The following is a 27,204-nucleotide window of genomic DNA, read 5'->3' as shown; positions in this document are numbered from 1 at the left end:
GAGAGGAAAAGATGACAATCTCTTTATTCATATATTTCTCATATGTGTGTCCAATACAAGATTACAAAGCCTCTATTTATAGGCTACAAATTGGAGGGAAGGAAGATTGGAGGGAAGGAAGAGGATTTTGGGATCATTTCTTCTTGCCAAGGAACTGGTAAAATTTCATTTAATATTTTTTGTTATATAATCTATTTTGTAGGCTGTAACATGTTGTGCCACTAATTTTTGCATTGTACAAAAACTTCTGCACATCAGACCTCAATTTCATAGAGTATCAGTTGTGGCAGTATCCTGTGTTAAATTGTTCTAGTTATATTATTTTATTTGCTAAAATCTTGGCTTTGGATATGTGATATGATTGTTAATTACATTTCTCATTACCATTTTTAATGTAAACATAGAAGAACTTGATTATAAGCCTTGGAGGAATGAAGGAGCGAAAATAAGTGACTACTTCAACTACGACCTCAATGAAGATAGCTGGAAAATCTACTGCCGAGACTTGGTACCTTCTATTTTGTGGTTGCATAATTTTTTTCTCAAACAGTGCAAAATTTTGCGACTAATAAAACTTATTTTGTCAGCATCTATTACGGGACAAAGATACAATGTTGAATCGGGTGAGGCATGACAGACCATCATTTATAGACGAGGAAATTAGTAAGGAACCTGAGAAGGTACTTCTGCATCAGACATTGTTTCCCTTATTTTAGAAAATTGCAATTTAAGTGTGTGACAAGTTTAATTATCAATAGTTTCCTAATTATTAAAACCTTATTTTATATCTTTTGTAGCCAAAGGGAAGAGCTATTCTTGTTAGAAGTGATTTTGGTGAACGTTTACCTTCTACTGATATATGGCGACCACCTACAGAAAGAGATTCAAATGTGGTGATACATGTGTGTTATGTTATTATTTTACCCAGTTTTCTTATATATATTTAGTATTGTGAAATGCTGCACAAATGTCATCTATCTTTTACATTGCTTCCATACGATTGTGTTCAGATAAATATGGACGGTTCCTTGGAGGATGAAAACAGTTTAAATATAATAGAGGATAAGAATCCAAAAGCTGAAGAGGGAGAATTTGAGAGTGCATTAATGGAACATGAGAATGAGACAATAGAAAGGTATATTATGCAATACGATCCTAATAGTAGGTTCCCAAATAAGATATCATTTTTCCTTTATCAGTTTATTTCCCATGCAATGATACTTAGATAAGCTTTCTATAACCCTACACATGTTTGGCAATGTATTACAGGTGCTTGGGTCTGCAAAAAAATGATACTTATTATGGCCTAGATACAGATTCTTTGCTGTGTACTTATAGTGAGAAAGAAGAAAGCGAAAGCCAAATTGCTAAAATGGATCCCGATCGCTGTTCTATAGAATCAGTTGAGGAGTGTGATTTCAATGGAGTTCACAGTTCCTCCAAACAAAAAGCCGAGTTTCAATCTACAAGGTGATCTAGTAGTACAACTGAGGCTGATAAAGAGGCTGAAGTGCTTAAAAATAGAAGTTTAATTGAGGAATATCACGACAGATATACTTCTGTTTCTGTTGGTTATAGTAGCAGCTGGAGGACTATGAAGCATAGGAGTTTAAGATGTAATTCAAGAATTTTATCGACTAAAGAGCAGCAAAGAGATCAATTATTTGTAAAGCAACTAGCAGTACCTAGTGCCATGTGGCATGAAAAGGATAATAGGTCACCCTTTGGTATTCGGAGATACCATTATATGGGTGTATAAGACCCTAGAAATCCAATGTATGAAATAAGAGGCAGATACAGACGTAGTACTACTGGAAATATGAAATATAACAGTGGGGGTTATATGGGGTATCCTGAAGGCGAGATACATCATCTCAAGCAAACAACTGTTTACAATGAAAATATACCGTCTCAGAAAGGCCATTACAGACAAAATTTTGATTGTGGACACTCGTATACTGAAGATGAGTTTGTATCGAGCACTCTCAAAGAAAGGTGTGATGAGAGGAGATACAACTGGCCGATTAATAGAAGATTTAACAGTGTTAACAAAGGCTTTGTTAAAAGAGGGTCTTGTTATGGTGGTATTTCAAGGAATGTGGCTACTAATAAGCCATTTATGAATAGTAGGAGATGGTACAGCATTGATGGGTTGGTTGAGGGTAATAACGGAATTTGTACGTCTGTTGATTTGAGAAAAAGGAGTTATATTGCAGACAGCTGCGAGGAGAGAGATTGTGATATGGCTTTAAGGCATAAAGAAGCAGTTAATATTCGTTTTGGCGATGACCGAAAGAAGGTACTTGGGATCACCCAAATCTATACAATTGTACTACATAATATTGTTGTGCTGAGTGGATGTGTGCGAGCAATTGTTGTATGGGCTGTCTCCAGTTTCTTTGCTTTTTTTTTTTGACTGGGAGAGCTTCATCCTAATGAGTTCTTTTTTCATTTACAAAAAAGTATTATTAAAAATAGCATTGTGAAAAGATGTAGCTGGATAAAATAAAGATTTACAAACATATGCCCATTAAAATTTTCAGAAATGGATAGCTAATTAGTTTTATTAGGTTGTGTGGTGGCTTTCGGTTGTCATTGCTGCGGTGTCGTGCATGTGGGTTTTGTTCATTGTTTGGGTTGTAGCCTGTAAATTTGCAGAGAGGTTCATTTAAATATATTTTTCAAAGCTTCACATGTTATAGTTCACTTAGTTTATTCTGGTATTAGTGGTTGTTTTCCAGACATGACTGATTCCTAGTTTAGGGGTACTAATGGTGATCATCATGGTATATGTTCAATTTGCTTCAATGTAAGTGAACCAACTTTAATGAATTGTTGAGGTGCTATATAAAAGTCGTGACTGGTAACTGGCTATGCTTTGATTCGTAGCAGTATTTTTTTTTCTATTATGGTTATATATATTCATGTTTCTTAACCATAAATTTTTTACTTGAATTAAGTCTTTTTTAGTCCTCTTAAAATCTTCAAAGCTCTTTTCTTACTAATACATAGACAAGTAAAATACTGTTCTCTTTAATCCTACTGATCTTTGTTACAGCTAACTACCAGAGTTACATGACTAGGAAGAATGTTCGTTTAGCATTGTATAGCGCATGCTGGTTCCTTACTATAATTTGTTTTTGGATGGGGCATTTTTAACTTGGAGCATATGCCATGATGGTCCTTTCCCTGATTTTTTATTATATGTCATGATACTTCATCTCATTTCCTAATTAACATTTGGTATGCAATTAATCGTGTCTCTTGAATATCATCTAATCTGGTTTGCAGTTGCCTCAAAAATACTATGAAATTTCAGGTGAAGAATGCAATCAACACTACAAGAGGTCAACAAACTGTATTGCAAATGACCAAGATAGAAATCCAAGGATTTTGAGATTTGAAAGACATCTCTGATATCTCCATATTATGTCTAATTTACAGCCCTAATTTGGTCTTAAACCTGTGTTTTAAAGCCTATAAATGTGAACTTTTTACTTATATTTCGAAGAAATGTGGTACTGCTATGTTTTGTTTGGTATTTTGCAGGAAAAAGGGCGAAAAACTGGATCTGACAATTTTTCATACGGCTTGTATGACATACCCTACGGGCCGTACAGGATCTGCCCAACCACACAGAAGATTCCACAACAGAGGCACATAGTCTCCGAGACAAAACACAGCCCTACGGGCCGTATGGGGTACCCTACGGGCCGTAGGGTGCTAAATCGGAAAAATCCAGCAGGATCTGAAATCAGCTGAAATCAAGGAGGCCGAAAAGGAAGCCTCTGCACACGCGATCCAGGGCATTAAATGAGATATTTCCTCACCAAAAAAAGGGAGATTCACCACTGGAACTTGGACAACTTTTCTTGGAGCAAAAGACAAGAGGAGGAGAGGAGAAGAGAAGTGAAAAACGCGAGTTTGCAACGGATCTTCAGATTTTCCACTGTTTTGTCATGAACTCTTTTATTTTCTGTTATTTGTGTTATCTTATGAACATGAGTAGCTAATTTACTTTGTTTCTAGGGCTAAGATGTAGTTTCTAGTTTGGTTTTGTTTGCATGCTACTTGGATTTTGTGTTGAATGCTTTGTTTTTACTTTGTTGAGTAGTATTTTGATTGCTTTATTTGTGCTTCCTTGAATTGATTAGTCATCCCGTTAGATGAATGCGCACATCTAAGTGTTAGGAGCCAAGTCTATGACATTTAATCCAACCGAATAAAGTATATGAAGTAGGGTTAAACCAAGGAGTACCCGAAAGGTGAAACTTTCCTTGAGGTGAAAGTCCTTGGATACTTTTAGTAAACCAACAAGTAACTTAGATAAATTAGGCCAAAATGCGAAAGTTGAGGTTTAACGCATCTAAGAGGGAAGTATTTGAGTCCGGTAATCGGGTACTAGGCCAAAATGTGAAAGTTGAGGTTAGGTATCTAGATCTGGTCGATAGAAACCCTAAACATTAGTATCAACACAGAAAACAGTAGCTGCAGCATTAACTCGGGGTCCCCTACGGGCCGTATGGGAAGCCATACGGGCCGTATGCCTCGGGGCTGAACAGAAATGAAATCTGACCCTGGAAACTCCCTTTTATTAATTGAAAACAACTTTAATTCTCTTTTATTGCTTTTTAAACTTGTCATAAATCATTAGAATTGTTAGAATTAAACCAAACCAATTTCTCTCACTTCTAGAATCTCAAGTAATTTTAGGATAAGTCCGGCCATTTTCTTCCGTCCTTGTGGATCGATACCTGAGCATACTCATCGATAGGATAGTACACTTGCTATCTGATTTGACAGAGTGTAACAAAGGTTTAAAAGGTATAGCTTGCTATACTGAAACTTTGTAGCATATATTCTGTGCGAACAAGTTTTTGGCGCCGTTGCCGGGGAACGGCAAAGAAAATTCTAGACTTTTTCTTATTTTTGCTTGATTCTATATTTTAATTTTAATTTTTCTTTTTCTATCTTTGCAGGAACATACTGGAAGGGTCACTGCCCAAGAACCACTATCAAGTCAGAAGCAAAGGGCAGACTTCCAACTCATTCGTTCCAGCACCACCGCATCTGTCACCTCTCCGTACGGCCCGTAGGAGATTCATACGGCCCGTACCAGCCGACAACAGAGGCCAGACAGACCTAGAACAGGACACAATGAATAACGACGGAGTTAATCCACCCATCACTGATCCACCCATTCAGGACCCACCCATCCAGGATCCTCCTGTACAGGATCAATTCTCTGATGATGAAGGAGCAGACTATGCGCCCAGGACATTGCGAGAGTTCAATGTCCCGAGAGCTGAAGATGTTAGAGGAGCAATCCGATTGCCAAGGATTGCTGGCAACCAGCCCAACTTCAATCCGGGCGTTGTCAACATCGTCCAGCAAAACACATTCCATGGCATGGACCATGAGGATCCACATGCCCATGTTCAAACTTTTCTTGAGTGTTATGCCACCATTAAAATTAATGGCGCAACAGCTGATTACATTAGGTTTGCTTTATTTCCTTTCACTCTTAGGGATAAAGCCAAGAAATGGTTAGGGTCACTACCAAGGGATTCAATTACTACTTGGAGGGAACTGTCCAAACTGTTTTTGACCAGATTTTTCCCCCATAAAAAGAACTGCCGAGATTAGGACCCAACTGACCAGTTTCAGACAAAGGTTTGATGAACCACTGAATGAGGCCTGGGAAAGGTTTAGGGAATTGCAATACTCTTGTCCACATCATGGTATTCCCGAATTGTTACTTGTTCAGTCTTTTTATTCTGGTTTAACTGATACCACTCGTACTTCTGTTGATGCAGTTGCAGGTGGAGCTCTCATGGATCGAGAGGCTACCGAGGCAATGAATTTAATTGACAATATGGCAACTAACCAACAATGGTCCGGTCGAGGGAGCACTCGAGGAACTGGAGGAGGCCGAATTGAGGTCGATCAGATCACCGCTCTCACCGCCAAGATGGATGCCATGTAGAAGGCTTTTGACAAGATGAGTGTCAAAGCGCTTGGTAATCAGCAACCACAACCTTGTGTTATGTGTGGGGATGATAGACACGAGTATGAGAATTGTCCGCTTGCGCAAAGAGATGAAGAACCCGAGCAAGTGAATTCTCTCAACAATGAGCCATCTTACTTCCCAAAACCTCCTTTCACCCGAACCTATTCCAAGGACCCGATTGAACAACAGAACTGGAGGTGGAAGCAAAACAACCCCCCACACTTCAATAACAACCCTTCTGGCAGCAACAATAACAACCGCAACTTCTACAACAATGCTGCATTCAATAACTCGAACAACCGTGCACCATACTCAGGACCATCTAAACCCTATGTTACCCCTGCTGTGGAGAACTTTATGCATGAGCAAGGGAAGATGAATCAAATGCTCTTCGAACAGATGCAAGCGATCAACGCTCAGTTGGCTAGTTTGGCCGCCCAAAACAAACCTCAAAATGGGAGCCAAACCGCACCACCACAACCTGGAATGCTACCAGGCCAACCAGATATTAACCCCAGGGAAGAGGCTAAGGCAATGACATTGCGAAGTGGGACACAGTACCAAGGACCAACCATGCCTGTCGAGCCAGAAGCCAAACCTACGGCCCGTATGAATCCAGTACGGCCCGTAGAGACAACCCCTGAGATTTCTGAGCAGCCAGTACCTGATCCTATTGAAATTGTGAATGAAGAGACAGACCATACGGCCCGTACCAGACCCGTACGGCCCGTACCAGATGAAGCTGACAAGCAGAAAAAGAAGGCGACCGAGAAGCCACCGCCCTACCGGCCACCAGTTCCATTCCCACAGAGATTAGCAGAAACCCGACTCAATGAACAGTTCTTCAAGTTTATTGAAGTTATGAAGCAATTGCACATTACAATTCCATTCACCGAGGCATTGACTCAAATGCCCACCTACGCTAAGTTTCTCAAGGACATCCTATCCAATAAACGAAGCTTGGGGGGGCATGAGACGGTGAAATTGACTGAACAGTGCAGTGCTATACTGAGGAGTGAACTTCCACCAAAATTGGAAGATCCGGGTAAGTTCTCTATCCCATGCACGATTGGCAAGGCCACCATCCGACGAGCTTTGTGTGATTTGGGGGCTAGTGTGAGTCTCATGCCGCGAACTATCTTCGAACGATTGGGTGTAGGAGAACTTAGACCCACACGAATGACCTTACAACTTGCGGATTCTTCAGTGAGGCTACCACTTGGCATAGTGGAAGATGTACCGGTACAAGTCGGTAAGTTCTATGTGCCCGGTGATTTTGTTGTGATGGAAATGGAGGAAGACAAGGAGGTCCCTATCATTCTAGGAAGACCATTTTTGAGAACCGCGGGAGCGCTGATTGATGTGAAAAATGAGACTTTAACCTTGAACATCGGAGATGAGAAAGTTCACTTTCAAATCGACCGAGCAATGAAGTACCCCGCTCAACCCGAATCGTGTTATATGATCGATGTGGTTGATGAATTGGTTGAAGAGAATTTTCTGGAGCAAGTCAACAACTCGCTAAGGTATCATTTCAATTTTTTATCTGATTTGCAGGATAAAACAAGCGAGCTTGAGACGATTTACACGGCAGACACAGCACCTGTCTGTCTGGAAGGATATCCATACGGGCCGTACCCAAATCATACGGGCCGTAGACCAGAGGAATTTCAAACAGAGAAGCTAGAGATTGAGAAGGAATCGAAGGCTCAGGCTGAAGCTGAAGCATACGGCCCGTACCCAGATCATACGGACCATACGACCAACCAGACAGAGCAGATCACTCCCGAATTAAAACCTCTCCCAGCCACTCTCAGTACGAATTCCTTGATTCAGAAAAGAAATGTCCTGTTATTGTAAATGCAGGATTGACCCCTGACCAAACCGCCAAGCTCATGGAGAAGTTGAGAACCCACAAAGGCGCGATTGGATATTCTATCAAGGACTTGAAGGGGATCGATCCAACCATTTGCACACACAAGCCTTCAGTTGAACACCAAAGACGGCTCAACCCAAATCTGAAAGAGGTAGTAAAGAAAGAAATTTTAAAACTTTATGAAGCAGGTATTATCTACCCGATTTCTGACAGCAAATGGGTGAGCCTCGTCCATGTGGTTCCCAAGAAAGGGGGAGCAACAGTGGTGAAGAATGAAAAAGATGAGATGATCCAAACACGCGTTGCAACCGGTTGGAGGATGTGCATTGACTACCGGAAGCTCAACGCGGCTACACGCAAGGATCACTTTCCCTTGCCATTTGTTGATCAACTCCTAGAAAGGCTTGCTAATCACTCATATTTCTGTTATCTTGATGGTTATTCAGGTTTCTTTCAGATTCCCATTCATCCGCAGGACCAAGAGAAGACCACATTCACATGCCCATACGGTACCTATGCATACCGTAGAATGCCCTTTGGTCTTTGCAATGCACCTGCGACTTTTCAGAGAGCCATGATGGCTATTTTTTCTAATTTTATTGAAAAAGAAGTTGAAATTTTTATGGATGATTTTTCTGTATATGGTACTTGTTTTGATTCTTGTTTGGCTAATTTGTGTAAGATTTTGCAGAGATGTGAAGAAGTGAATTTAATCCTCAATTGGGAAAAATGTCATTTCATGGTCCAAGAAGGAGTAGTCTTGGGACATGTTGTCACCTCAAGGGGGATTGAGGTTGACAAAGCAAAAATTGAGGTAATTGAGAAACTCGAAATCCCAACAAATGTCAAGGGGGTTCGAAGTTTTCTCGGACATGCAGGTTTTTATCGCCGTTTCATAAAGGATTTCTCGAAAATTGCGAAACCATTGACCAATCTACTTATTAAAGATTCTGATTTTGTTTTTACTGATGATTGTGTCAAGTCTTTTTGCAGTTTAAAGGAAGCCCTTATTTCTGCACCTATCTTACAGCCACCCGATTGGTCACTACCGTTTGAGTTGATGTGCGATGCAAGTGACTATGCAGTTGGGGCAGTTCTGGGGCAGCGGAAGGACAAGAAGCCCTGTGCTATCTATTATGCTAGCAAGGTGTTAGATCCGGCCCAAATGAACTACACCACAACCGAGAAGGAGCTTCTCGCCATTGTTTTCGCCCTTGACAAATTCAGATCATATTTGGTGGGCTCGAAGATAGTGGTCTACACCGATCATGCTGCACTAAGGTACCTTTTGACTAAAAAAGATGCAAAACCAAGGCTAATAAGATGGATTCTTCTTTTGCAGGAGTTTGATCTTGAGATAAGAGATAAGAAAGGAGTCGAGAACTCTGTGGCGGATCATCTGTCCCGGCTTCGTTGGGAAGAGGACACCACAATCGAACTCCCGATCAATGACTCATTCCCCGATGAACAGCTCCTCGCATTCAGTTCTGACCTGGAGGACATCCATACAGGCCGTACAGAAGTTCATACGGTCTGTATGATTCAGCATACGGCCCGTACGCACTTCCATACAGGCCGTACGCAGACCAACCAGAGCAAACAGCAAGCTCCCTGGTATGCCGACATCGCGAATTACCTGGTCTCTGGAGATTTGCCTGGCACAATGTCCCACTAGCAGAAGAAGAAACTCAAGTCTGATGCCAAGTACTACTTTTGGGATGAGCCCTACCTCTTCAAGATTGGAATTGATGGCATATACCGACGCTGTGTTCCACACGAGGAAACAAGTTCTATTCTTGCACATTGCCACTCATCCGCTTATGGATGACACTCTTCATACTCCAAGACTACTGCCAAGGTATTACAATCTGGTTTCTTTTGGCCTTCTCTTTTCAAAGATGCAAGATCTTTTGTTCTAGCTTGTGACAGGTGCCAAAGAACCGGAAACATGACGAGACGAAGTGAAATGCCTCTCAACTTTATCCTTGAGGTAGAGATTTTTGATGTTTGGGGCATTGATTTCATGGGTCCATTCCCTTCCTCTCGAGGGAATGAGTATATTTTGGTGGCAGTTGACTATGTGTCAAAGTGGGTAGAGGCAATGGCATGCCGCAAGGCTGACTCGAATTCTGTGAAAAGGCTTTTCAATGAGATCATTTTCCCTCGTTTCGGGGTACCTCGAGCTGTCATCAGTGACGGAGGCAAGCACTTCGTCAATCGACAATTCAACAATCTCTTGAGCAGACATGGGGTGACTCATAAGGTATCTACTTCTTACCACCCTCAAACTAATGGCCAAGCTGAGATTTCTAACAGGGAAATCAAGTCGATTTTAGAGAAAACAGTGGCAAGGACGAGGAAGGATTGGGCTTTCAAGCTGCATGATGCACTTTGGGCCTACCGCACTGCCTTCAAGACACCGATTGGCATGAGCCCTTACAAGCTGGTGTATGGAAAGTCGTGCCACCTCCCTGTTGAAATTGAGCACAAGGCATTCTGGGCCACAAGAGCAATCAACATGGACCTACTTGCAGCTAGAGAAAAACGTGTCCTCGACTTGCATGAGTTGGAGGAAATGAGGCTGCATGCGTATGAGAATGCTAGGTTTTACAAGGAAAAGACGAAGCGATTGCATGACCAACGCATTTCGCCTCGCCAATTCAAAGAGGGAGATCTTGTACTTTTGTTTAATTCTAGATTGAGAATTTTTCCAGATAAACTCAAGTCAAGGTGGTCCGGCCCATTTCAAGTGAAGAAAGTGTATCCTTTTGGAGCAGTCGATATCTGGAGCACGGAAAGTGGTACCTTCAAGGTGAATGGTCAGCGCCTCAAGCATTATGTTGCTGACCACCTGATGAATGAGCGGAGTGTTCAGTTTCTTTCTGACCCCGCTCCGATTGAAGCTTAATTTGCAAAGTGGTCTAGCTAAGGACCTAAAACAAGCGCTTCTTGGGAGGCAACCCAAGCACTTTTTAATTTGTTTTGTTTAGTAATTTCTTTTATCTTAATTTCAGTTTTTACATGTTTAGTTTCATATTAGTTTAATTCTGATTCTTCAATTTTTAGTTGTCTTTCAAATCAGATCAGATAGGAGGAAAAACCAAATCTGGGGAATTGGTACGGCCCGTACCCGTAGCCCTACGGGCCGTAGAGCATCCATTCGGCACAAACACACAAGAGTCGCGACTCTCTCTCTTCGCGTCCCTTCAACTCACCCATCTACCTTTTTATACCCCCCCCGACAGCCACCCGACAACCCCTGACCCACTGAACCCCACCTTGTCATCTTCCTCCTACGGGCCGTACGAGAAGTCGTACCCCCAAACCCTAGCCGTCGCCGCCTTCTCCTCCGCTCGCCTCCGCCAGTAGCCGAACGATCTCCACCTCTGCACGAAGGAAGCGCGCCGTTCTCCCTGCCGATCCGACCGCCGCCGTCTCTCTCTCGCCATTTTTCCACCATACACTCCCACCGCCGGCCGCCTTTCTTCCTTCCTCTCCAAGGTAAGCACCCTTACCTTTCTCCTTCTTTATTTTACTCATTTTTCGAATTTTCTTTGCTTTTCGCCTTTCTCCTTCGATCTCTCGGCAACCACCATCCCTCAACCAGCCGCAACCTATCTCTCAGCAAAAATCACCCGACCCTACGGCCCATACCCAAAACCCTACGCCCTGTAGAACCTCTCTGTCGAAACCAACCAAGTCTACCACAACCTTACAGGCCGTACCCACACCCTTACAGCCCGTACCAGAGATACCTGACAGCCATATCTAGTGAACACCGCAGAAAGAGCCGCCAAGACCGCACACCACAACCACCACCCCATCCAGTCCCTGAGCCATATGACTCTGGCTCTGATCAAACATACTCTGGGGAATACACCGACCGATCCAACCGCTTCGCGGAACGGTATTTTGAGATGCCAACCCGTCGGATGTACGAAAACTTCATCAATCTCCAAAAGAAGAAGTTTGAGAACACAGCAATGGTCAACCTGGACACACTCCACAGTTTTGGAGTGGAGGATGATTTCGTCCTCCTCACTGCTGGGATTGGATTTGGCATGGATTTTTGGAACCTCCGCCTCCCAGCCTACGCAATGGACACAAAGGAATTTCTCTCTTCTCTCAAGCTTAAGAGGGACAATCAGGATGTCCCCTTCATCAAATTCAGGCTGTGCAATAGAACTCACCGAGTCTATTTCCCTTCTCTTCGCGAGTGGTTCAGTTTCAACCGAGAGCCCACTACTGACACTCTCAGTTTCCGTGAGGGGTGGGATAGGGATACCTTCTGGGGCATGATCACCGGCTGCCCTAGATCAGCCAGTTCAGAATACCGTGCCCGCTTCATCCCTCACCCCGTTCTCTGTGTCATCCAGCGCGCCCTCGCTTCTACCATCTTTTCGCGAGGCGAGACTCTGAACCGCGCCAACACATGTGATCTCATGCTCATGGACAATATGCTCCGTATCGACACCGAGTATCCGGACCTGGCCCTTCTCATGGTCCAGCACTGGATCCAGCAGCGAGACAACAAGAAGAGCGGTGGCAAGATCAAGATGGGGGCCTATGTAGAACTCATCAAGCGAAAGCTTGGATTGGGAGCAATACCGGGTAGAGAGCCATGCACTGGTCCCACCGTTATGGACGCTGAAAACTACCGCCAGGGCCTCTTCATCTCTATCTCCCGTGGCCCAGCGGGTCTCCAGGACTTCTATGATTGGCGCTTTGAGAATGGTGCCTCACGCAGGTTACCATTTGGCCCCTCCATCTCACCACATGACCCATCCACCTGGTTGATCACAGCTCCTCCACCACCGCCCTCTGATGCACCCAGCTCTTCTACCCAGCCACCACCATCACAGTCTGCACCCCCACACCTGGCTGACCCTACTCTTAGGGATATCTACTCCATCATGAGGGACATCAGGGATACTCAGCTGGAGCAGGGCTGTCACATCACAGCTATCCAGCAGCAGACAGACATTCACGGCGAGCGCTTGGATGAGATCAGTGGCCACATGTTTGATTATGCTCAGCGCCTTGGTGACATTGAGGACCAGTTTCGCAACTGGCGCTTCGACCCCTCCTATGACTACTGATCAGGTTTGTTTTCACTACCCCAGCTTTTATCTTTTTATCTTAGTTTACTTGCTTGCATGTCTTGAAGCATTGAGGACAATGCTCAGACTAAGCTTGGGGGGGTGATTAGTTGATTTGTTTAGTTGCATGTAGTTTTGTTCTTTTTGTTTTTGTGTTTGCATGTTTCGAGGATTAATTTGTGTGAATTGCGTGAATTAGGGACCAATTTGGGAAATTTTGGTTGAGAAATGGTTGAATTTGTGAAATTGGAAGTAACCACACATTTGGTTGAAAGAACTGTATATGATAGTTTGTTTTGGGACTTTGTAGAGCTAAGAATTGAATTGTACCAAGAAAGCATCTGAAACCGAACTGTGCCTTGTAAAAAAATAGAGAAATGAGATTTGAAAACAATAGAAAGGTTGGGATATCCATTGGTATGAGAGAATACCATTGGATATGTGTATTCATGATATGTGCAAACAAATTAAAATATATATATATATATAAAAAAAAAGATGGAGAAAATAAGAGTACTGGCAATAAGTCCATTAAGGACGCCTTTGAGCTCGTCTCCCAAAAATAAAAATAAATTAAATAAAAAATCTTTGCACATGTCAACACATGTAGTCCGCGACTTTCTGACCTAAGCTTGTTCCAAGCTTGGGGGGGTATCAAAGAAAAACAAATCACTACAAATGAGGGCATAAACTTGGTAGAAAATGAACTATTGATGCGTTTGATTACTTGGTGCTTACAAATAGCAATACATTCTTGAATATGAGGTTTTGATTGATTGAATTGTGGGGTGAATCAAAATGGACCAAAGGAAACCAAATCACTATCCAAAATGACTCTAATAGGTTTCTAACGAACGCAAGACCATGCAAATTTTCCTCTTAGTAGATTAACTTGCATTTAGGTAAGTCCAACAACCAGAATCACACCTAAGTTAGAATTTTTGCTTGAGGACAAGCAAAGTTCAAGCTTGGGGGAATTTGATATCTCCATATTATGTCTAATTTACAGCCCTAATTTGGTCTTAAACCTGTGTTTTAAAGCCTATAAATGTGAACTTTTTACTTATATTTCGAAGAAATGTGGTACTGCTATGTTTTGTTTGGTATTTTGCAGGAAAAAGGGCGAAAAACTGGATCTGACAATTTTTCATACGGCTTGTATGACATACCCTACGGGCCGTACAGGATCTGCCCAACCACACAGAAGATTCCACAACAGAGGCACATAGTCTCCGAGACAAAACACAGCCCTACGGGCCGTATGGGGTACCCTACGGGCCGTAGGGTGCTAAATCGGAAAAATCCAGCAGGATCTGAAATCAGCTGAAATCAAGGAGGCCGAAAAGGAAGCCTCTGCACACGCGATCCAGGGCATTAAATGAGATATTTCCTCACCAAAAAAAGGGAGATTCACCACTGGAACTTGGACAACTTTTCTTGGAGCAAAAGACAAGAGGAGGAGAGGAGGAGAGAAGTGAAAAACACGAGTTTGCAACGGATCTTCAGATTTTCCACTGTTTTGTCATGAACTCTTTTATTTTCTGTTATTTGTGTTATCTTATGAACATGAGTAGCTAATTTACTTTGTTTCTAGGGCTAAGATGTAGTTTCTAGTTTGGTTTTGTTTGCATGCTACTTGGATTTTGTGTTGAATGCTTTGTTTTTACTTTGTTGAGTAGTATTTTGATTGCTTTATTTGTGCTTCCTTGAATTGATTAGTCATCCCGTTAGATGAATGCGCACATCTAAGTGTTAGGAGCCAAGTCTATGACATTTAATCCAACCGAATAAAGTATATGAAGTAGGGTTAAACCAAGGAGTACCCGAAAGGTGAAACTTTCCTTGAGGCGAAAGTCCTTGGATACTTTTAGTAAACCAACAAGTAACTTAGATAAATTAGGCCAAAATGCGAAAGTTGAGGTTTAACGCATCTAAGAGGGAAGTATTTGAGTCCGGTAATCGGGTACTAGGCCAAAATGCGAAAGTTGAGGTTAGGTATCTAGATCTGGTCGATAGAAACCCTAAATATTAGTATCAACACAGAAAACAGTAGCTGCAGCATTAACTCGGGGTCCCCTACGGGCCGTATGGGAAGCCATACGGGCCGTATGCCTCGGGGCTGAACAGAAATGAAATCTGACCCTGGAAACTCCCTTTTATTAATTGAAAACAACTTTAATTCTCTTTTATTGCTTTTTAAACTTGTCATAAATCATTAGAATTGTTAGAATTAAACCAAACCAATTTCTCTCACTTCTAGAATCTCAAGTAATTTTAGGATAAGTCCGGCCATTTTCTTCCGTCCCTGTGGATCGATACCTGAGCATACTCATCGATAAGATAGTACACTTGCTATCTGATTTGACAGAGTGTAACAAAGGTTTAAAAGGTATAGCTTGCTATACTGAAACTTTGTAGCATATATTCTGTGCGAACAATCTCCCCTACCGAGCTGGTCTAAACACTATCTCAAGAGTTGATAGAAATGGTGATTTTGAGAAGGTAGTTGTGACAGACAAAATTGGAGAGAGAGGGAAGAGGTTCTCTGAGAGAAAAATGGAGGCAATGGATAAGATGCAGAAACGAGGGGAGAGATTTAACGAGTCGCCTTTTATGAAGAAAGGAGATCAAGAGAGCGAGAAGAAGGCCTTAAGAGAAGTTGAGGCAGATCCAGTTGCAAATGATGGTAAGCATCTGAGACCAATTAGGAAGAGGAGATGGGAATGATGATAATATTATCTTCAGATTTGATTTGTTGTTCTTTCTGAAATGTTAGTTGGATTATAGTATTCCTTTTTATTTGTATTTTTTTATACTTTGCTTTGGATAGATATACGTTACCTGGTTGTTCATGCCAGAATTGCCAATTTTGATATCAGTTTAATAACCTCGACTCATGTAATAACCTAGCAAGTGCTAGGTGGTGAACTGGTGACTGGGTCATTGACCAGTTGTTACTGTAGTTTTTTATGAAGAAATGAGACACTTGAACTTGTCAATGTGCATCTTTATGTTGAAACGCTCATTCTTTAACTGTCAATTTTGTTCTTATATAATTCCATTACTCCAGCATTTTGAGTGTTGCTGAAAGGGTGGCCACTAATCTTTGCTATACAGAGCTTGTAGGCCTACAAGCTAAGAGTAAATTACACAAGAACCAAGGTAAAGGTGAACCCTGTGTACTTATTTTGCTTGAGGGGATATGAACTGTGTACTCCGGCCTCCTGTTTTTGCATGGTTGGCACTTGGCTAATTTTGTAGCTACTGCTTTCTTTCTCCCTCCACAACGAATTTAATGCATGGACTCTCTCTCAAGTCTTAGCATATTTAGGCTCTCCAAATGATCTGGTAAGCATCCAGCGAATATTGTTGCATCTAACAGGTCCATGGTTGTGAGATCCTGAACTGCCTGAATTAGAGCTTAAGACTTTATTTCCAAGGGGCATATATCTTCTTACCAGTGTTTTTAAATGCGGATGTATGCATATGCGGTGGCCTTCTGCATACAGAATCTCATGCAGTCATATTTGATTTTGAATATGTGGATTTGAAAAAAACTCAAAAATTATTTTGTATTGAAGAATATTATAACTCATGACCTTTAAAATATGGTAAAGAGTACAAACTACTAGGCTAGACAATTTTTACAGTAGAAATTAGTTTTATTTTATCAATATTCCTTTAACAATGCATATGCGGTGATTTGTACTCTTTACCATTATTTTGTCAGCTTCTTCTATTCCGTCTTAGGAAACATGATGGCAAAATTAACGCGACGTGGCGCGTTGTCCACCTCCAGCTCAGCTGCCACCCCTTTAGCTTTGGCTTTGGATTTTTACTTTACCAGTTGTTCATCCTCCTAGTTCTCTATCAGTTTGTTCTACCAATTCATTATTGAACCAGTTAACGCTCGTAATTCGACCAATAAAAACCTGCTTTCTGTTTCCCTATCGTTTATATTCTCTTTTGACATATCCGTCGTCTCTCTCACCATTTTTAACGAGCGTGCGCATGCGCAAGTGAGAGAGAGAAAAGAGATGCAAGTCTTCTCTATTTCTAAATCGTATCTCTTACCCCATCTCTCTCCAAATCCTAGTTCAAATCCTAATCCAGTTTTCAATTCTAGTACCTCAATCTGCAGCAGCCTCTTTTCTCTTCCCCGTTCAAACTCTCTTCGCTTTTCCCACAAGCTCAGTTCATCAACCCCGCTCCATGAAGAAATCAAGATTGGCAAAGACCTCAAACCAGAACAAAACGAGACTGAGGAACCAGTACTCATCGCACGACGACCAATGGTGGATCTGACAGCGGAAGAGGAGGCGATACGGTCACTGACAGATTCGCCGAGGGGAGATGACGTGAATTCATCCTATTCGTCAAAGATTGACGAGAAAATTTCTGAAATTGCTAAGAAGCTACCGATATTTGAGCCAGAGAGACTGGCACCTCCAGCGGAGAGGCCATTACTGATCAATTTGGAGCTTGCACTCTATCGGGCAAAGGAACTTACGAGACGTTTTGAGTTTGATAAGGCTGAGGAGCTCCTTTTCAAGGTATAATTCTAACCAATTTTTTTAGTTACTACTTGCAAGCTAGTTATGATTGTTCTACAGCAATTCAATCAAAAGAACGAAGTTGCTTCAGTTTGAGAATTCTCAAACTTTGAAAATTGGGTTTGGTGTGCATTGCTGCAATTACTTGTTCACAACCCTTTTTTTAATCAAATATTTTTGTTAATGGTAGAAAATGTTACTATTCTTCAATGAGTCTTGTTTCCAATTAAATTTTGTTATGGTATTTATTTTGCACTATCATAACAGTTATTTTGTGGCACTTAAATTTAGACCGTTAATTCGATCAAAGGCAAAATTGTCAAATTCAATCACATTAATTTAAAATGGTTCTTGATTGCACGCAATCCTTCCTTTGTCATCCTTTGTCACATGAAACTTCAATCACTTTAATTTTGCACAACATAAGCAAAAAATGCTCTGTTAATATCTTTACCTGGCTAGCTAAGTGTATTACATTTGGAACTTGCAATTTTCTGAATATAGTAAAAACAGTTGTATTTAAGAAAAAAAAAATTGCTGATGACAATTTGTAGTTACTAATGTTTCAAAAAAAAAAAAAAGACAATTTGTAGTTACTAGTTATTACGCATAAATAATTATTGTTCTATTCTGTCATTACACTATGAAATGACAATTAAAAGTTATTTTGTTCTTTTAGACATGTTATAATTAAGTATCACACTGCTATATATGTTCGAGTTAATTAAAAGTTTAAAACACAACTTTTTTTTCTTTTTTTTGTCAAGTAGAGATTAGTCTATTTATTGTTGACCGGAAGTCTACAAGCACATTATTAAAATTTAACAAATATCACATTTTTGCAGGATCAACGGTCTGTCTAAATTTCTTTTACAAAATATATTCTGAAACAAATTGCATAAAAAGAAGGAAAATATATATTCTGAAAGGACCTTAGTTTTATGTTTCAAAATCAGCAAATTTAATTTGATGACGATATGCAGTGATTGAATTCCCAATTAAGATGAATAAATAGATAATACTCTCTAAATATTTTTAAAAAGATATTATTATTCACATACCCGTGAAATAACCCTACATACATAATGCCTACCGAAATTTTTTTAATTACCACCTTATTAATTCAAAATTAATACATTACAATTGTATGCACCAAAATTGAGTTTTTACCACCCACACAAGTTGGGTTGGCGCACCGAATTGGACTGGTCCAATTTTTTTTTTTAAGTTATGTTTTCTTATGCGTATAATTTGTAGTATAAAACGTTGATTAGATTGTGTGTATGATTTGTAGTAATTTGCGCACCAACTTAGTACAAAATGTTACTAATTTGTTGTAGTAACTTTTAATTCGAACTTAGTATAAACCTTTATTTGTTAAACATGTGCATTTTATTTTCTACAATTTGTCCATCTAATTTGATGCGAACATATAGTTCTAAACATCACAAAACAAAACAGAATAGAATAACAAAAAAAACTTATTACAAAAATTTCAAACACACAGAATAGAACTTAAAAAAAATAAAAAAGTTGGTGCGCAAGTCATTTGGTGCACTAGCTGGGCTTGCGTGGGTGGAATGCGTATCCTCTTCATTAACTCAAAAGAGAATCTTTTGAGTTAATAAATCTCAACCGTTTAATTTTAAATGGAGCAAATTTGGCTTTGCTTATAACATAGGGGGGCCCTTCAATATTAGTGCGGATCTAGTGTGTACGAATTTTGAAACAAATCGAATGGTCGAGATACATTAACTCAAAAGATTCCCTTTTGAGTTAATGCAGAGGATACGAATTCGCGTGGGTGGTGTTTTTTGAATTTTGAAATAAATGATGGTAATGTATTAGTTTTGAATTATTAGGATGGTAATTAAAAATATCTCGGTAATGCCTACAGGCTTTAATTCAAAAATAAAAAACCTTACATACATACTTGTCACATATATTTGCAAGGCATAATTCATTGTATGCATCACCAATAAAATCAATAATTTTGCCACGTTTAATCAACCAATAAATATATCCTTTGGACAATAACTAGTGTAGTATTAAGAGCCTTTCGAGATGTGGATTATCTTCAGACTGGAACTTCATATGAACAACAATAGTATAAAAATAGATAATGATATGTAAAAAAGTATAACAAGTGCATTCAATTAATTTATTAGAGTAAAACAATATAAAAAAGTGCATCTACCTTCATTTTTTTTTTTTTTGAATGCATCTTCCTTCATGCAGCGCATGTCAAAGGCTCCTCTTAACTGACGAAAAATAGTGTTATTTTCAAGCGTATTTTGCAAAAACAATATTCAAACTCTTCAAAATTGATATATTTTATTTATTTAAGTTTATTAGATATTGGACCCGCGTAGCTTCTACTATGAACATCTGATTGGGTTAATTTTATTCCATAATATATCTCTAATCGCTACTAGTAAAAGAGTCCACTGCTAACTATATTTGAATATAGTTTTTGTGCTACTTGATAATTTTTGGTGCTTTTTTTCATTTAATCCCTATAAATTTGAGTATTTAATGTAACATCATTTAAAAAATATATGTGAATCATTTTTTTTTTTTAAATTCCAATTTTAAAATTAGAAATTAATATATGCTTTTTGGAATTGAACTTTTTTTGTTGTTTTTAAGATACAGAATATTGTTGCTTTATTATATCTTCTTTTAGAAAATATTATGGAAAAATTGTTTTCAGTTCGTGAATTGTACTATATAACTCGAAGTTTGTTTGTTTATTTTCTTCATATATTTCCTAAACCTATTTCTCTTGATCTTTACAAAAACTTGTTATTTCTGTGAAATCTGATGGAAGGAATTAAAAGTATTTTTTTTTTTTTTGGATTGCATGATGAACACCGACAGATAGGAAACATGAGTTACATTGCTTGTGTTGTCTTTAGTCAGATTAGCTGAAGTTGTCAGCTTATACTTGATGTTTGATCTTTTAGTTCTGATAATTAAATGAATCCAAAATTTAAATTTAAGTTGGAACAAATACTTTACTTTTTTTTGAGACAAGGAACAAATACTTTACTAGTTAATATGTTTGTATGTTGCTACAAATTGGTTTCATATTGAAAACAAATAATCGTTTTTTGTAATTAAAGAAATACAAAAACTAAGAAGTTATAAATTTGTTATGTTAAAATCCAATACAATTGTGTCATGCTCATGCATTAATGAAACAAGCTGCCAATAGAAACTGTATAGCAGTTGTTGATAATTTAATTAGTCTTGTTTTGTTTTTATTGCAATTAAACGTCATTGAAAGTCTGGCCAATAATTTCTACTTTTTTTTATTAGTGATGATCTTTTTTTCCTTATAATTAAAGCATGATCAATTGAGGCAAAATAAAAATTAACCGAAGCACATATATGTTGCTAGTAAAAGCTTAAAATAAAAGGGGAAGACGCAAAGATATGAAGTAGCAGAAGGCAAATGATAATTTATTTAGAAAAAAAAAATCAAAATGAAACATAATAAAGCCAATGTTTATCTTCTTTTTTTTCTGTTTTGTATTAGTATTACTGTGTTTGAGGCTTTATTTCAAAATTTTAAAAGGAACCTCAACATAATTATGTGTAATGCAAGTCCAATTTTCTCTTCTTACCAATCGATAATAGGTCCCACGCCACGTGCCGTTTAAATTTAGAAAGAAAAAACATCATGGCAGCCAGTCTTTAACTCCAATATAATATAAGTTCTTGTATTCTTGCCAAATTCAAAAGAATTAATTACTCATTTACCCCTTAACACATACAATTATATATATAACAATTAATGCAAATAAGTTTCTGAATTTGTTAAAAAGAGAACACCTTAGCAAAACCCTACTTCAATAAGTGATATGATATCAATTATTGCAGTGCATGCCATTGTGGCCAGAAGATGGAAGAATTTATGTTGCCCTTGGAAAAGTATTTGTTAAGCAGTTGAAATATGCTGAAGCTAGAACAGTCTATGAGAGAGGCTGCCAAGCAACCCAAGGAGAAAATACCTACATTTGGCAGGTTTTAATCTATTTTTCTTACTTCTTCATTTGTTGTGCTATAAATTTCTGAAGAGTATTTTTTAGTGTATGTCCAAAAATTATGGTACATCCAATTCTAGCATACAAGTACAACTATGGCTCAAATAGCTTAATGAGTTATATAACAAGTTTGTATTTTATCTTATAAGATCATTTAATAAGGGTATTTGTGCATATTAAAAATTGAGAACTAGAAACTTTTTGTGCAATTAAAGCTGGAGACGAGGGGTTGAAGCTAGTGATGTAAAAACGTGGCATGACTAACGCACTATAACCTGGTTATGTGACATGAGGTGACTTTGGAGAGCAGTCACATCACGTATCATGCTGTGACCACACATGCCATGACCAAAGATGACCCACATGTGACGTGTAGTCGTGTGTAGTCAGCCGTGACCATACGTCTATGCACATACTGCATGCTTACTGTCACTGTATGTGGGTCTGTGCACAATACAAACAGTGCCAGAACCACTCTGTCCCCACACCACTTTTTTCAAATTCAAAATTAACCGTCTGATCAAGATCTAACGGATAATCATGTGTTCTATCAGTGACGCGTGACCACATGCTTGTCATGACATGTCAAGCTGCTCCGTGTGATGTGACATGCTGCTCCATTTTCAGCCGAGAGTGGTCATGTCACCACGAGGCACGCCAATCACGTCATGTGACAGGCACGTGTGCCGTGATGTCAGACCTAGTCATGCCGTGACTTTTTTTCTTATCTAATTGAAGCAATTATAGTGCATGAGATTTTCTATGGCAGAGAAGCTGCTTCCTTATTGATTTGTTTACAAAGCTAGCCCCCTTCTTTTAGGTGATAATTTTTAAATTCTCAATTTGTGGACTCTGTCATTGTATCTAAACGTGAGAACAGAAAAATGAAAGAGAACTGTACATTAAAAAAAGCATTGTGTATAATACATGTAAAGCTGACCTTCATTCATAAACAGTCCTCTGAATTTTTTAAGAAACAAAAAATTGCAGCCTTTCTTTAAACTGGATAAGAATTTTCTTTAAACTGGATAAAAATTGCTGGGTTTATGGGTGTTTTATGTGGGACTATGGTACTGGTACTGGATGGTCTACTGCAACACTTTCTCTGAAAAAAATAGAAAGAGAAGAAACAAAATAAGATGAACACGAAATTGTCAAGAAAGTTGACTGTCCTCAATCAAAAGTAGTACTGAGTACCGACTTGTAAATACTATCACACCTTTTTATTGATTGGACCAAAGAATGAGAATATATCATACCTTACCATCGAAGTTCATGATTGAATTGGAGGGAGATTTAGAGTCGAAACACATCAAGAAGAGAGAGAGAGAAAATGCTGGCTGGAGAAACGTACAGACTTGCTAGCAGCACAAAGAGAGGAAAGCAAGGCGAGAGATGAAGAAGGTTCTCTGCTTTCTCTCTTTTTTGTTGGTTTTACTGGGCTGGAGAAATAAATACATTTTTTTTACTATTTTATTTCATATTGTTATACACAGTTTGCTATAGGTCATGTACATATTCGGATACAACAACAACAACAAAGCCTTTTAGTCCCAAACAAGTTGGAGTATGCTAGAAAAGAAACCCAACCGGATTGCAAGGGTTTCATTTCCATAAAAAGGTTGTATTTAACGTTGACTCGCCACGCCTATCACAACCCTCCTCCTTTTTCTTGGATTGGGACTCATGTACATATTCAGATACTTTAATATAATCTGGAAAATCCAGGAGTGGCTTAAATAAAGGAAATGACATCTACTTCTTTAAATAAGTGATACTAAATTGCTAAAAATTGCTCCCTCAAATGAAATTACTCTTATATCCTTCTAGAATCAATGGTCCTTGTGATGTACCATAATTTTGAATGCACCATGAAGGTACACAATAATTACCCGAAATCGCATATAGGTTGCAATATGTTCAGTTGATGCATTTATCAGGGGAAAACAAAAATATAATTAGAAATCAAACTAAAAGAACACTAGTTTACTGTGCCTTTTCATTTCTTGGAAATTGTTAGTGTTGGGCAGTGCTAGAAAGCAAAGCTGGTAACACCAAAAGGGCAAGAGAGTATTTTGATGCTTCCATAGCGGCAGATAAAAAGCACGCGCCAGCTTGGCATGGGTGGGCAGTCCTAGAAATGAAGGAAGGAAATCTTAAAAGGGCTAGATATCTTCTCCGGAGAGGGCTTCAGTTTTGTGGTGGCAATGAGTACATATACCAAACACTTGCATTGCTAAAGGTTAAGAATAAGCGGTACGAGCATGCTCGGCATTTGTTTCAACGAGCAGTTGCTTGCAACCCCAAAAGCTGTGCAAGTTGGCTGGTAAACTTGTCTATCTTTTCCTGGTAATTTATAGGGGTGGTAACTGGCTGGTCGTGTCAAGTTCAGGTTAAGTTGGGTCATTTTCAAGTTTTTGGTCATCTCATGTTCAAGTTGGGTCATGTTTGGATCGGTGTGCTTCAAATGATTTCTGAGTCATGAGGTAGTCGGGTCGTAGTTAACTTTAAATGCGTAGGTCAATCAGGTTTGAGTTACGGATTAGCGGGTTCTAATCAATTTGGTTCAGAATGTTTTAGGTAGTAGGCAAACTGATTATGGTCATCACAGGTTTGGGTTATTTTTGAGTTTCGGATCATTTTGATTCCGGTTGGTTTAGGTTTTAGGTTGTCCAGTTTCATACACTGACATGGATTATGGATCGTTCTGGGTTGGTCGGATCGGGTTTTGTGTTGTTGGATTCAGATCAAGCAGGTCTGGGTCATCTGCCACCTGTAGACTAATTTAATTTCTTAGTTGGTCTTGGAATATTATTGGATCAAGCAAGCTAACTGTCATTTTGCTGCTCACAGGCTTGGGCTCAGATGGAAATAGAAGATGATAATAACTCAAAGGCAAGGGAACTCTTTGAGGTGAAAAACTTTCTTATCAGGTTTTAAAACTTAGTTTTCATTCTTGGTTTTGTTAATATACTTAGTTTGTTGTTTTCTTTATTTACAAATTTTAAATTCTTTATCTCTCGCATTTAGTTTAACAAACCAGAGATCTCTCCTTTGAAAAATAACTGCTAACATTATAAAAAAAATATCCTTTAATATTAGTTGTCAAGCTTTTGGTGTATCCTGAGGGAAAAACTGAACCGGTTGCTCATTAAATATTTAAATTAATATATATTACTTTTACAAAATGGTCATTTATTTCTTCTTTCAGGAAGCCATCCAGGCTAGTCCAAAAAATAGGTTTGCATGGCATGTGTGGGCTGTATTTGAGGCCAATCAGGGTAATATCGAGAAAGCAAGGAAACTTTTGAAAGTGGGTTATGCATTAAACCCTAGAGATCCTGTGCTTCTCCAATCTCTTGCATTGATTGAATATAGACATACATCAGCTAATGCTGCTCGTTTGTTGTTTCAAAGGGCATCGAAAATTGATCCGAGGCACCAACCTGTTTGGATGGTATGGACTTCATTCCTTATCTTTTTCACCATCTATGTGCTTGTCAGTGTAAAATTGTTCATTATTCCGTAATTTTGTCATTGAAATTATTGTGTAGGCTTGGGGATGGATGGAATGGAAGGAAGGAAATATTAGCACTGCACGAGAACTGTACCAGAGAGTTTTGTCAATTGATTCGACCAATGATAGTGCTGCTCGATGCTATCAGGTAATGATTCTCTCCTGCATTTTGGATTACTTAAATGAGTACTCTGTCATTAGCTTAGAGTGATTGATAGGTATACTCCCAAGCTTTGCCAATCGTGCCCCTAAATCTACTCCTTGTTTTACCTGAACAAATTTAAAAGAAAGAACAAACTTATATGGTTCTTATTTACATGAAAGAAGTCTGTGTGGTCAAGTCTATAAAAAGATTTGAGTACATCAATTAATGCTTCCTGACCTTGCCTTGCTTTAAATGGTGGAGACAAAAAAATATGGTGTAAATTGTTTGCAAATGTAGAAATCTAGTGAATTATTTGCAAATATAGAATTCATTTGGTTTGTACAAATTATATTAATGCAGTTTGAGATGAAGAAAGTTTTGATGTCTACTTAAAACAGACTGTTATATTCTTTTGTTCCATTTTGTCCCTGAACGTTTTAGTTTTTGTTCAATTGACCCCCTGTTAGTCGAAAGTTAATGGAAGTGACCAGTAGTAGGTGAGCCAGCTCATACAAAAGCTCAGAAACTCACATGGCAACAAGAATAAAAGGGAAATGAATCACAACCAGTCATTACTATTTCAAAGAAGCCTCCTTTGTTCTGGCTGCATTACTCAATAATTTCTTAGAATCTCTCTCTTTTTTTGCATAAAAAAGACAGCCCTAATATATGATATGGTCTGAACTCAAAGTAGGAGAACTTAATATGGTTCAAGCCTGCATTTTGATATAAACATATCATGAGTTGTATCGAATTAATCTTACATGTGTGCTCATTGACCCTACTTTGATGGTTATTACAAAGTTTGTTCTTTGCTTTGAGTCAGCTAATTGTTGAAACTTGAAAGATGGTTTAGATGAACAAAAATACACAATACAAAGGACCTAGTTGAATCAAAAGAAAGTTTCTAGGGCTTACTTGATCAACCACATTGAAGGGCCAAAACAGAACTAATATCTAAAATTACAACTACGAAGCATCATGCTTTTTTTTTTTTTTCTTTTCTTTTCAGGCTTGGGGAGTACTAGAACAGAGAATAGGCAACCTAGAAGTTGCCAGAAGGCTGTTCAGATCATCACTAAACATCAATTCACAGAGTTATATCACGTGGATGACATGGGCTTCCCTAGAGGAAAGGAGAGGCAACTCCATTCGAGCTGAAGAAATTCGAAATCTCTACTTGCAACAGGTCAATTAGAGAATGCATTCCCTATTCTGATCCAGTATAATTTATACAGATTAAATGCTGGGAAAACATTTTTTAGTAAAAGGAGTAAAACACAATTCTAAAATATAACAGAAGGAAATATAGTCGAGCCATATATCTAGTACTGATAGTCTAAAAGAGAATCTGGTGATGGAATTACTCATTTTAGATTTTTAAAATATTAGACATGAAATAACCATATTCATTTAAGCCACACAGTTAAATACTTGTAATAATGTTGCTTCGTCTTGAACAGAGAACTGAGGTAGTGGATGATCCATTATGGGTGATGGGGTTGCTCGACATATTTGATCCAGCTATGGGTAACATCAAACGAATGTTTAAATGGGAACAACCACCTGATTCAAAATCAAAGAAAGATCTCTCTCGATCCAAAGACCAAAGTGAGACAGGTGGAGAGAGTAATGAGACCAGAGAGATTGAGAAGAGTGATTTTGACCTTGATGCTTTTCTCAAAAGAAGGCTCTCTGTTGATCCGTCAAAGCTTGACGAGCTGTTTGAAGGTACAAATCCGAAGACAAACATTTCTACGAGAAGTATATATAGACGGTCACAAAGAGCTCGCCAAGCTGCCATAAATTAGAATATTTTCATGTTTGTCTTGTCTATTGTCTTGAGGGAGGGAGGATGTTATGTGGGAGGTGTGTATTTACTCTTGTAATTTAGCAATATCTGGAAATGAAATGTATTTATAATTACCATGTTATGTACAAAGAAACGTTGCTTA

The 27,204-nt window shown here is 38.9% G+C and overlaps 2 protein-coding genes and 1 non-coding gene across 4 annotated transcripts; 2 read left to right on the top strand and 1 right to left on the bottom strand.

Annotated features, from left to right (window-relative positions):
• Positions 1–383: 383 nt before the first annotated feature.
• Positions 384–2,530, top strand: LOC144556169 (uncharacterized). The gene is made up of 5 exons (XM_078304672.1): positions 384–508; positions 588–680; positions 798–902; positions 1,011–1,135; positions 1,270–2,530. The coding sequence occupies exons 2-5, from the start codon at positions 612–614 to the stop codon at positions 1,472–1,474; spliced, it is 504 nt and encodes a 167-aa protein (XP_078160798.1). The 5' UTR covers positions 384–508; positions 588–611; the 3' UTR covers positions 1,475–2,530.
• Positions 2,531–5,638: 3,108 nt separating this feature from the next.
• Positions 5,639–5,745, bottom strand: LOC144556343 (small nucleolar RNA R71). The gene has a single exon (XR_013512350.1). It is a non-coding gene; the product is annotated as a small nucleolar RNA R71 (small nucleolar RNA).
• A 10,967-nt stretch (positions 5,746–16,712) lies between these two features.
• On the top strand, positions 16,713–27,178 carry HCF107 (high chlorophyll fluorescent 107). Of its 2 annotated transcripts, XM_078304666.1 has the most exons (8): positions 16,713–17,538; positions 21,424–21,567; positions 23,608–23,913; positions 24,441–24,500; positions 24,799–25,044; positions 25,142–25,252; positions 26,262–26,438; positions 26,713–27,178. In XM_078304666.1, exons 1-8 carry the CDS (start codon positions 17,023–17,025, stop codon positions 27,058–27,060), a joined length of 1,908 nt encoding a protein of 635 aa, XP_078160792.1. In that variant the 5' UTR covers positions 16,713–17,022; the 3' UTR covers positions 27,061–27,178. The 2 variants fall into 2 exon arrangements, with proteins under 2 accessions (XP_078160792.1, XP_078160793.1); XM_078304667.1 differs by lacking the exon at positions 23,608–23,913 and having other exon boundaries at positions 16,850–17,538.
• Positions 27,179–27,204: the final 26 nt, after the last annotated feature.

This window comes from Carex rostrata, chromosome 6 (genome assembly GCF_964058835.1).
Source record: "Carex rostrata chromosome 6, lpCarRost1.2, whole genome shotgun sequence".
NCBI classification, from domain to species: Eukaryota; Viridiplantae; Streptophyta; class Magnoliopsida; order Poales; family Cyperaceae; genus Carex; species Carex rostrata.
The sequence above is the reverse complement of the archived record's forward strand: the minus strand, read 5'-3'. Positions and strand labels throughout refer to the sequence as shown.